Genomic DNA, 12,508 nt, shown 5'->3' with positions numbered 1-12,508 from the left:
GTCATGTAGTAGGGGATAACTGGGTCATTGGAAGCGTTGCCCTCAGAAAAGATTAATGTAGTTCTTGAGAGACCCAGGTTGGTTCCTGTAAGAAGAGGTTTTAAATAGACTGCCAGGCAGCTCAGCTCATTTTCAGGACCATGCTAGGCCATTCTGAGTGTGGGCAGTAAATTTTTCCTAAATTGGCAAAATTCTTACAGTCACTTCTAGTTACAAGTAAAAGGACAAGAAAAGAGCAGTAGTGTTGCCCTGATTCAGATGAAAGGGATGTCCTGATGGAGAATAGAGCCAGCACTTTCCATTGGCTTTAGATATGTTGGGAGAGGGAAGTTGAAAGGCATAAATTCAGGAGTTGAATGTAGAATAAGTCAATACATGGTTGGATATAAAGTCGGCCGGCTCTGACAGCCACCAGTATTATCAGTCAGCTCTTTGGTTGTTAGGGCATGTATCAAAGCATCATCATCTCCAGGGAGATTGACGGCCATTACATGTTCTCAGCACCTTTCCCCCACGACTGCATCAATCTGGTTCACTGCTACCCCTGCCCCACCAAGAGATTCAGTTGATTTATATGATTGAAGTCCTAGAGGGACAAGTTTGAGAAGAACAAAGAACAGTTTTACATCTGTACTTTTCTATATTATTTAAAATATTACTCTGGTGTTTCTTCCATGACCTTCCATTTTGTTGTCTGTTTCGCTCCCTCCTGTGCAAATGGCTTCATGGGAAGTCATCATGCTTTTAGGAAACTAAGTTCCAATACACTTGTGCTTTGTTGCTAAGTATAAGGTATGCTTCACTTGTGTATGAGGAGGCCGTGTAGTTTGTTCTAGAGCTAATTTAAGAGTTTAAGCCTAGCCAGGCACTGGTGGCTCACACCTGTAATCCTAGCTATTCAGGAGGCCGAGTTCTGAGGATCGTGGTTCAAAGCCAGCCTGGGCAGGAAAGTCCGTGAGACTCTAATCTCCAACAAACCATCAAGTGGTGTTGTGGCTCAAGTGGTCGAGCACTTGTCTTGAGTTGAAGAGCTGAGGGACAGCGCTGAGGCCCAGAGTTCAAGCCCCATGACTGACAAAAAAATAAAAAAGAGTTCAAGCCTGAGCTACATAGGGCAAAGCTATTATCTACCCTGCATGGTTTTACTAGGAGGCAGAGACATAGGAAGCTACTTTTAGGAATACACTTTTTAATAACATGGACTGATTATTTTTACTCAAATGCTTTATTTTTGAGATTAGAATGAGATAAAATTTGTATTGTGCCAATGTTGTCTTCTGTTGTTTAAACGAAAGTTAAAAGATTGCATCGTAAGGCCTAGATAGTGGAATGAGAGTTGAGATTTGTGAGTCTTAAACATTATTTCTTACACAGTGGATGTGATTTTGTAAACTGGAAATAAATTATAACGTTGTATTTTAGAAGATTATACCACATATATAGATATGAATAGCAACTAAGTTAAGATGTCTGGTTATAAAGCAATGAAGCTAGTTTTTATTTTTATTTTATCTTTGCAAATGAATTCATCTCATTTTTATCGTATTGTAGCAAACGTTTTTTCTTTTGGTTGGTCCTGGGCCTTGAACTCAGTGCCTGGGTGCTGCCCCGAGCTTTTTTAGCTCAAAGTTAGCACTCTACTACTTTGAGCCATAGCCTCACTTCTGTTTTTTGGCATGGTTAGTTGGAATGAGCCTCATGGATTTTTCTGCCCAGGCTGGCTTTGAACCATGATCTTCAGATCTTAGCCTCCTGAGTAGCTAGGACTATAAGCATGACCCACCAGTGCCCAGCAGAAAGTTTTGTCATCTAAGTTAAAAGGAAGAATTAGTTCAAGTGATAGAGCACGAATTGTGATGCCCCGAGTTCAAGTCCTAGTATTGGCACCCAGAAAAATTAAAACGATCGGACTAGCAGTAGTGGGTAAGAAGAAGATGTAGAAAACATCCACTGAAGAAGAATCTTCTACTAAATCAATAGTTCAGTGGGTGAAATGAGGCACAGAACTACTGATTATATAACCTGACATTAATACCTGACCTGGCCAAGTCAGCAGTTTGTCTTCCAGAAGTGGTTTCCTCATTTGTACAATGAAGTTTGAACTGGATCTATGAAGTTTCTTTGAGGATTAGTATGACAGTGAGAATTAAGTAAATTATTCAGCTTGTCAGGTATATCTATTTAAGAATTAGTGATTTTGTGTGTGTGTGTCTGTGTCTGTGTGTAGAATAATCACTTTGTAAAAGCCAAATTTAGAATGTAACCTAAATTATTATTTCTTTATTAAGTATGCTTCGTTGTTGTGTGATGTACAGAGGGTCACAGTCGGTAATGAGTACATCCTTTTTGAACCCTGTCACCCATTCCCTCATGCTCTCCCAGTTCTTCCCTCCCATCTGTTATTTTCCAGAGGCATCAAAATTATCAAAGTTTGTGCTAGTGGTTCTTTGACCGTGTCTTCTAGTACATATTTACCAAGTCTTAGAAATCATAGGAATCCATGTTTTGGCAATCTTTCTTTTTCAAGATAAGTTGCCCTGTTATATTCTTAAAACTTATGAAATGAATGGGGGATTTATTTTCTTCAAAATATTTTAAAATATCTCTCTTCTCAGATGATTCCTTTAAAAATATGACTTGAGCATTCTACTTTGTCTAGTATTTAGTGTGACTGAAAGAGGACTTGAGGAATTATGACTTTTGGGTGAGTGGTTTAATCCAAATTTGTATTCTTGTTCTCTTCTCCCCACCTTTCTTACCCTTTCCCTTCTTTGTCTTTCCTTCTCTCCTCCCTCTCTCTTTATCCCTCATTTTTTCCTTTCTCCCTCTTCATCATTTTTCCTTTCTCACTTTTTTTTTTTTGCTGGTGCTGGGGCTTGAACTCAGGGCCTGGGCTTTGAGCTTCTTCTGTTCAAGGCTAGTGCTCTACACTTGAGCCACAGCGCCATGTAGAGCCTTTTCTGAATAGCTTATTGGAGATAAAATTCTCACAGACTTTCTTGTCCTAGCTTGCTTTGAACTATGATGATCCTCAGATCTTAGCCTCCTGAATAGCTAGGATTACAGGTGTGATTCATGAGTGCCTGGTGAGACTTTTTGTTTTAGTTGAGAATTAAATTGCAACTACAGGAATGTAAAGACTTTAGTGAAATGAATCAGGTGAGATTAAGTCCACAAATGCGGACTTAGTGTATTGTGTAGGGGAGAAATGAAATGGTCATAAGACTAAAGAGCCAACTTTTTACAAACTCCTGAGGAAAGGATGGTCAGCAAATTCTTGAACTCATAAATTCGACTGCAGAACCTTTTTAGCATTCCGATCTCTTCATCATAGGTAGAGAAGCTGTAAATTTATCACGTCGAAAATCTCTTTCAGGGCTGGGAAGGTGGCTCAGTGGTAGAGCGCTTGCCTTGCATGCTCAAGGCCCTGGGTTCGATTCCTCAGCACCACATAAGCAAAAAGAAAAAAGCTGGAAGTGGCGCTGTGGCTCAAGTGGTAGAGCGCTAGCCTTGAGCTAGAGCTGAGGGACAGTGCCCAGGCCCAGAGTTCAGGCCCCACGACTGGACCCCCCCAAAAAAAAAAAAGAAAATCTCTTTCAGTATTCCTTATGAATACATTTTTGTGTCTTTAAAAATAATAGCTTTGGGGCTGGGAAGGTGGCTCAGTGGTAGAGCGCTTGCCTTGCATGCCTGAGGCCCTGGGTTCGATTCCTCAGCACCACATAAGCAAAAAGAAAAAAGCCGGAAGTGGCGCTGTGGCTCAAGTCGTAGAGCTGAGGGACAGCGCTCAGGCCCAGAGTTCAGGCCCCACAACCGGACCCAAAAAAAAAAAAAAAATAATAGCTTTGTTCATTGTTTTGAAATTTCTTTCTGTGAATTAAAAATATTGCAACCCTTAATGTACTATACGGTCAGGTGAAAGTTGAATGGTTCAGTTCATTTTCCTGATCCACTGTAAACCACTTTACATTTAGGCTTTAGACATTTATGCTTTAATGGAATTTTACAGTTTTTAGAAATGTTGTATATATGTCATTTTGATACAGAGAAATTCTTGTGAGTTAGTGCTGAGCAAAGTTTATAAGCCTTAAAAGCAAAGCTCAAATGATAGATCTATTGTATACTCATGTTAGCATATACATTCCTAAAAATTATGACCTTTTAAAGCTAACAATATTAAAACCTATGTGAAAAACCCTAAAATATCCTTGACTCATTAAAAAAAATATATAATGTTATTGTTAAGGTGTTGTACAGAGGGGTTACCATTTCATAAGTCAGGTAATGCATGATTTTCCAATAATACTTTTTTTTACATGCAATAAACTTTTATTTGACAAATAGCAATTCAAAAATTTGTCTTTCCAATGAACTATTTCTCTAAAGCATGTATTATCACACTGGATAGAGATAGACATTCTCTTTGCATTGATGGTTCTAAGCCTTTCCCTCCTTTTCTGCCTAAAACCTTCTGTTTTGACTAACATGTCATCTTCCTGTATCACTCACTTCTGCTCTTTGCTGTACTCATCCAATCAGAAGGCACTTGCTTGTCTTTCTTGGAAAATTTTAGCTGTGGTTCATTGTTACTTCACACTATTCTGGAAGCTTTTCAATCTACCTGCAATAAAGTTCTATTGAAAAGCAGTGCTCTAGATCTTGCCATTACCAGTAACTTTACCTTCTCCATGTCATTATTAAGCATCACACTGTCCATCCAAAACGTTCTCTTTTGAAGGCTTCTTCCCTTTTTAGATTTCCCTGAATTTACCATTCATTGATTCTTCAGCCATTCTATTTGCCATAACCCATTTCAAGTCCCAGCTTCCATTATTATGTGATTTAAATGTCTGTGCTCAGCTATTATCTTTCATACATCATGCAAACTTCCTTGGGCGAGCCCTCTTGCTTTTTTTCTTTTTTTCCTAGCTTACAAATTTTGGTTAGATCTAATTTTCTTCCTTACTCAGAAAATCTGCTTGTCCACTGAACTGTACCTCTCCCTCTGCAGCTAAATGTGATTGGAAGAAAAACACACAACAGTCACTTCCCTCACGTGATTTCTTCATGCTACCACCAGGCACCATTGTTCGTACTTTTTTTTCAGGAAGTTTTTTCCAAATGAAATGATTTGAAGTCAAATATTTCAAGTATACCTAATTTAGGTAATTCTTAGAAAAACTAGAAACTTAAATACTGAATGGCATGGGACTGGTGGCATCATTTTTCCTACTGTGTATGTATATTTTAAAGTCAACCTGGCACTGGTGGCTCTCACCTGCAATTCCAGCTGCTCAGGAATCTGAGATCTGAGGATTGAGGTTTCTAGGCAGTCAAATCTGAAAGACTCATCCAATTAGCTGGCAAAAAGCTGAATTAGAGTTGTGGCTCAAGTGGTAGAGCACTAACCTTGACTGAAAAAGCTAAATTAGAGTGTGAGGCCCTGAGTTCAAGCCCCAATACTGGCACACTCACACAAATATGTTGAAATGCCATCACATGAAGTATTCGGTTTCCGTCAGTTAAAAGTATCTTTTGTGTACCTGTGAAGAGGCAACTTAAGTAACACAAATTCCATCATTAATTATATCTTATCCTACTTATAAAGGCAACTAAGTTCTGTGATTACACAGAACAGTGCTTATCTGTGCAGTGTTCTTTGCTCATATTTGCTTATAGTGGACTCTCTCATAAGTGAGTGTTAACCTATAAGAATGCAGAAAGATGTAATACATTTAATGCTTTTGAAGTAATGATACCCCTTCCCATACCTAAGTCTGAAAGTGAATAAATGTATTTCTTGATTTAACTTGAATGCTTCTTACGCCACAAGATAAAAATTCTCATTCATGTCTCGTAACAGTTTTTATGGAAGTCCTGCCCAACAAAGTTCCTTGAATGATTCCTTTAAAGTTAGAGTCATATGAAAATGATCATCTCTTTCATGCTTTCCATCAGAGTATAAATGGAGCCTGTATTTCAGGATTCAGAATGTCTCTTGAATATGTATGATATAATTTTATGGCTTCTGACATAGTTATTATTAAATCTTGCTGCTACTGAACTAAACATTACAGCCTTTCTTCATCCCACGAAAAACTGGTTTCAGGATGCACAGCCAGAAATACAGAAAGCACTGTTAGTGAAGATACTGATCCTTTTTCTCCTTCCACAGTTTCTATTCTTTGGGTTTTATTCAGGTCACTGAAATTTGAATACAGAGAAAAGATTGCAAGATGGAAAAATTCAGAAGTTTATAGGTCACAGGTGTCATTTTTCTCCCTCATGGATATTTTATTTAGCCCAGCACCATTGACATGTGATGGACAGTGAATACCAGGATGAAAATGCCAGTTCAAGTGAATTTGTGTCTGTTCTGACTTGTTGTTATACCTTGGTGAACATTGAACCTTTCTTAAGCACTTAAGTAAAATTTTATTTTGCATTTACTCTTGGCATTTAAAAACCTTGTTTTATGGAAAGACTTGGAATAGATGATATTAAGTGAAGTAAGCCAGGCCCAAAGAAACATAGGTCCCATGGTTTCCCTTATTTGCAATAACTAGTACAAGTCTAGGACAAGCAGAAAAGGTCAAAAGCTATGTGCATGCATACGACCATAGAAGATTATATTAAGTGAAATGAACCCCAAGGTAGGGACATGACTGGTTTGTTATTTCTTGCCATTCTTTTTAATGTATTTAAAATGTACTATGTGTTTTTTTGTTTGTTTCTTTCTTTTGTGTGTTCTTCCCCCATGGTATAACCCCTGTTTTCACAGTATTTGATTTTGTTTTCCTGCATCTTGTATATACATTTTTCTAATTTGGGGAGGGGAAGGGAAATTACAAAATGCTGAAATAAGGATTCTGGTTGCCCCATTGTAACAATGAGATGTACATGACACTATGTTGAAAACGAACTTTTACAACTTCAGCGGGGGATGGGGTGGGGGGAGAGGAAGGGGGGGAGTTGGAGAGGTGGGGAGGGAAGGGATGGAAGGGGAAAAACAAAGGAGGAGGTAACAATGCTCGGTAGGAAATGTACTCATTACCTTACTCATGTAACTGTAACCCCTCTGTATAATATTTTTACAATAAAATATCAAAAACTTCATTTTAAAAAGTATTATTAAAAGTACTTTTGAAGTTTTATGTACAGGATTCAATAGTTTTCATTATATTTATAGCATTGTGGAGCAATTAGCATAATGTAATTTGAGAACATTTTTATTAGCCCTCAAACACATTCATGCCAGGTAGCTGCTCTCCATTCTTTTCTCCTCTTCACCTTCTCAGTCACAGAGAGCCACTTTGTTCTGGGTCTCCAGATTGCCTGTTCTGGACATTTCGTGTAAAAACTATCACATTATAGGCAGTCATTATAAGTGACTTTGTTCACATGGTATAATATTTTCAACTTGTAACATTATATTTGTATTGTCCCATGAATCAATGTTGCTTTCATTTCTATGCCCAAGAATATTCTGTTATATGGATCTACATTTTGTTTTCCAATCTTACTAGTTGATGGACATGTAGATTTGTCTGCTTTTGGCTGTTGTAAATAATGGTTCTATTAAATGCATTTGTTCACAAATTTTCATGTGGACCATATGTTTCCATTCTCTTTAGTAAGTGGAGTAGAGTGGCTGAGTCATGTGCTATCTTAAGCTACTCTAGTCTTTGGAGGCTTAAAAAACAGAAATATTCTCATAGTTCAGAAGGCTGGAAAGTCCAACATTGGGGCTCTGTTAGGGTTTACTGTCTTGTGAGAATTGTCTTCTTAAAGGACTTGATTAAAGGACTTGAGTTCTGATGCCCCTTCTCATGATGGCACCAGTTGTGTTGGATAAATGCTGTACCCTTAGGATCTGATGTAGCTTTAATCATTTCCTTGAAGACTCTATAATCTCATATGGGAGGGAGTTGTGCTTCAACATAAGAATTTGTGGGGCTATTGTTCAGTATATAACAAACAGTAACTCTCTTCATTTGATCTTTGAGGAACTTTCAATAGAACACTTTAACTCTTCTGAGTTTGCCCTCCCTCCCTTCACTTTGGAAATGGCACCATACTTAAGACAGGAATGAAAACAAGGAAAGGGAAATACTAGTTTCTTAAATTTCCTTGCTTTGTAGCTTGTTGGCTGAGTCTGCAAGGTCTGTCTGGTAACCACTTTCCTTGTACACAGTAGGGACCCTTTTCAGAATGAAAAGGGCATTTATTTCAAATTATGTTGGGGTAGTGGACCTAAGTTAGGACTGTCTAGGGAAATTATAAATAGTGGTTTCAACCAACACCAAGGAAAAACTATTGTCAGACTTAGCTTCCTTTTCTGACAAGAGTCTCTGGGAGTAGTGAGAAAGTGGATTGGTTGTAGATTGGTCACAGCTACTCTCTATAATAAAGTATCTTTGAAAAGGGAATGGTAGAGTCACTAATGATATCCTAATTAGTCATTTAAGACAGGTTCTGTGAAGTAAATAAAGTGTAAATAAATGAGTAACTTCTTATTTTATTTCTTCCAGGGAACAAATCATTTCAACTTCGAAGAATTTTAAACTAAAAACTTTAACTGTGCTGAAAATTAGGGGAACAATTTTTTCATTCTCTCTGATCTGAGAGGAAGAAATAAAATGGCATACATTTAAATTAGTATTCAGGATGAATGATGAGAATTCAGATGAGAAGACAGAAGATGAATTCCCCTCTTTACTTATTGGTGATAAAAATGGAAATACATATGCATACAACCAAAAACCACCTTGTCTACAAAGCTGTTCAACCACTCACGTGAACTGGAGTTCTGCCCATTTAGAGGACATGGTGGCTGATTATGAAATGGACTCCGCTGTGGACAATGATGACAGTACTTCTTTAAATCATCAGCATGATGAAGTACTCAATCACCAAAAGCCTTCAAGTGACTTTATTAATGAGCTAGAAACATGTACACATCCCGTATGCCAATCTTCTGCACTTGTAACTACAGAGAAGCATGAATACCTGCACAGTAATGGTTCCCAAGAAGCAGTTCAGAATCAGAGTGTTGATGCTTCTTTGCCTTTTATGTGGATGCCCAATGATGATTTGAACCATACTGACTATTCTGTCACCTTGGAGCTAAATCAAACGTTTGGCATTACAGTGGATAATGCTCATTGCCCCTGTACAAGTCATCATGTCATTGAAAAGGACCAGCCTTTCCTTTCCCTTGGGAGTCTACAACCAACCAGCGTGAGAAGTGGAAGTACATCTTTATCCTGCTCTACATGGCCATCATGCCATTCTGTGACAACAAATGCACAAGAAATTAACTATAATGGAGAGAGCTTTGAAAATCCGCAAGCCACATCATCAGAGGCCCCAAACACATCGTACACCGCATGTTCTGATGTTGTGATGCAAACGGATGTTCCAGATGTTGAAAATCAGGGTCAGTATTCTTCAGGAAAAGTCTCCAGTGAGTACACAGATGGCTCACAGCAAAGACTCATTGCAGAAAAAGAGATACAAGCCCTAACAACAGTTTCTGATGGCATGGCCATCCCCAATGGGTCTGTATTACAAGAGTTCTTTTGTTTATCTAAAGATGAAGCAAATAGTGAGACACATTCACAAGGCTCATATAGTCAAACGGAAAGGGGCCAGAATCTAAGAGAAACAGTGTCCAATTGTCCTATTGACGAGGAGTGTCCTTTACTAGTGCCAACTTTCGATAAAGGTAAAGCCCAAGGGCTGGACTCAGAGCATAAAGCCATCATGGCTGAAGATCCACAGATGACTCCCAATGTAAAGAATTTGGGAACTCCCAAGAGTACTGTGGAACTGGCACTAGGTAGCTCCCCAGGACAAAAGGAGATTTCCTCACTCGAAATGACCTGGGATGGAAATGATGCTTGCACAAAAACCAAACTGTGTGTGTCAACACCAGTCTCGCAGCCCTCAAACACAAGCTTTACTTTTTCTCCTGTTGAGGTGACAGAGGACTGTAATGAAGTGAAGAGTAACCAAGAGCCTAAAAACCTGCCCCACTTGAAGGGAAAACCTGTGAACACTGCGAAGCCAAACCTTGGTAAACTGGCAACCAAGAGCAACACCCTTAATGGCAGCAAAGTACGAAAAACTGAAATCATAAGTTACCCTACGCCAAACTTCAAGAATGTCAAAGCCAAAGTTATGTCCAGACCAGCACTGCCATCCAAAAGTCCTGCTCTATCGAAGGTCACGGCGAAACCTCAGTCACCCAGTGCCTCATTACCCTCCTCCAAACAGTTGACAGTTTTGAGCAAAATACCAAGGCCTCTCCTTACAGCAGACAAAAAAGCAGAAATCCTAATTAACAAGACACATAAACAGCAGTTTAATAAACTCATCACCAGCCAGGCTGTGCATGTTACAACGCATGCTAAAAGTGCCCCACACCGGCTTCCAAGAACAACATCTGCCACGAATCAGGAAGATGTTGACAAAGCAGGTTCTTGTCATTCAGCCTGTGAGCCCAGCTCTGTGGCTGCCTTTTTTCAGAAGATCAAAGGCATTCTCCCCATTAAAATGAAAAGTGCAGAATGTCTGGAAACAACCTATGTTACCAATGTTGATCGGATTAGCCCTGAAAAGAAGGGTGAAAAACACAATGGCACACCTATAGAAAAACAGGAGCCGCAGAAGGAAGCCATGAACCCGAGTATTGAATATGGGTCTCTGTTTTTGGTGAGTGCTTGTGTATGCTTCTGGGAATGACAGAATAACATATTTGTCAATATTGACAAATATCCGTTATCACTGAACTGAGTATGCAAACTGTATTTTGGAGTCTTTGTCTTGTGTTCAGTCAGTACGTATTGGAATTAACATTCTAAGTCATAATATAACCTACATATTGAAAAAAATCAATTCTAGCATTTGGTGTTGAGGATTGACCTTCTTTTATAAGGTGACATTTTAGTATAATTGGCTGAGCTTAAGTAGCAGCTCCTGGGTTGTTTCTTTTTCCTGAAAAAATTAAAAAAAAAGGCTTTTAACTTTAAAATGTATTGATCCATTTTGAAGAAGTGGCTAGGGAGTGCTGGTAAACCTAGCAACATTCTGGTCTCTTATTGAAGAAGTAGCTCTTGGAAATACTCTTGTCCTATGAGCAGTGTCTGGATTCTGCCTTTCACCAGAACTTTTGGAGAGTACTTTTTCCAGACTTAATTGGATGTTAAAATTTCCTATAGCCCTAACATATTGGTATTTTGTACATAGAATAACGTCCTTTTTTTCATGCACAATGAAAAAGCAGTATGATTCTCGGAGTACCTGTCCAATATGCAAGGAAGTTAGTCTCATTTAAAGTGTAAACAAATTCATCAGCAGTTTAAAGATTATTTTTCTTTAAATTTGTCAAGAACATGAAGAAACTACTTTGGTGAACTTTAAGGACATTTTTCCTGGCTGCTGTTGGAGTTGTGTACATGTCTTCAGTCTATTTTTGGCAATGGGGGACATGTGTATTTTCAGACTCACACAGGCTGTCCTTGGGTGCTTGTCTTTTCTCTGGGTCAGGAATGGAGCTGGGTAGAGGGGAGGAAGGTAGATGTGACACGGACAGCTTGTCCCTGGGCTCTTGTCTAAGAAGAATGAAGTACCCAGTGCTCAAGGGGGGCACACAGGAGGACTCTGTCCAGTTCCTTTAGGAGATACGAGAACCCTAAGATACCATTGAGCTGGACCAGTGTTTTGGTTTTAACACCAACTCTATTGGGAAGAATGGCATACCTCAGGAAATTTCTAAACGAATGGAACTGTTTGCTTCATGACTTTTTGAGATTTTTTTTCAAGTTGTTTTTTGTTGTTAAACCAAGGAAACTTATTTTCTATCAGTTATAGTGTACAAATTACAATAGCCTCTTACTGCTAATTAATAGTTCTAGTTTAGTGTTCTATAGATACACATAGAAATGAAAGTGATTCCTTGATTTATGGGAAATGTATGAGCACCAATGGCCTCACTGCCAAAAATAAAAAAATAAAAAATCCCCAAAACTCAACTAAGTTTAAAGAACATTGGTTCTGAATATAAATTGGTTATAAAATTTTGAAACTAGGATTCTTGTGCATTCAGTCTTAGCCTTATATTTGCAATATATAGAATGAAACTCTTGTTAGGCTGGTACATGATGTAGTACTGAAGGAAGGTAATAGAAGTAGAATCATCAGTGGAGATGGATCTCAGCATATCTTGGAGAAGCAGCACCACTGCACCTTAGGAAATTTCCAGATAGAATCCATAATGAGAGACTATGTAATACTGAAGGACTGTCTCTTCGCACTCTTTATCATCTGGTATAAAGAACACATCTTTTTCTGTGACCATGTGATAAGCCTAGTGCTCTGGGATTTACACATTTCAACTTTCTCTTGGTGGGAAGGTGGGAAAGGAGTCAAGTGAGGCTTTCCTAGCCATAGTGTATTGAGCTCAATGGGTGATGTTTACTGCGTGATTTCCTCAAAGAACTCCAGG

The 12,508-nt window shown here is 38.6% G+C and overlaps 1 protein-coding gene across 3 annotated transcripts in view; it reads left to right on the top strand.

Moving 5' to 3' along the window:
* Window positions 1–12,508, top strand: part of Mtus1 (microtubule associated scaffold protein 1) — a 164,288-nt gene that overhangs the window by 46,950 nt on the left and 104,830 nt on the right. For all 3 annotated transcript variants that reach the window (XM_070016322.1, XM_070016323.1, XM_070016321.1), the window contains exon 2: window positions 8,532–10,716. In XM_070016322.1, coding sequence (XP_069872423.1) covers window positions 8,668–10,716 — 2,049 coding nt within the window. In that variant the 5' untranslated portion in view covers window positions 8,532–8,667. The remainder of the gene's footprint in view (window positions 1–8,531; window positions 10,717–12,508) is intronic.

The sequence above is a fragment of the Dipodomys merriami genome, unplaced genomic scaffold (genome assembly GCF_024711535.1).
Source record: "Dipodomys merriami isolate MVZ:Mamm:240054 unplaced genomic scaffold, mDipMer1.0.p SCAF_12, whole genome shotgun sequence".
NCBI lineage: Eukaryota > Metazoa > Chordata > Mammalia > Rodentia > Heteromyidae > Dipodomys > Dipodomys merriami.
Note: the sequence above shows the minus strand (reverse complement) of the source record. Positions and strands in the feature narration are given on the sequence as shown.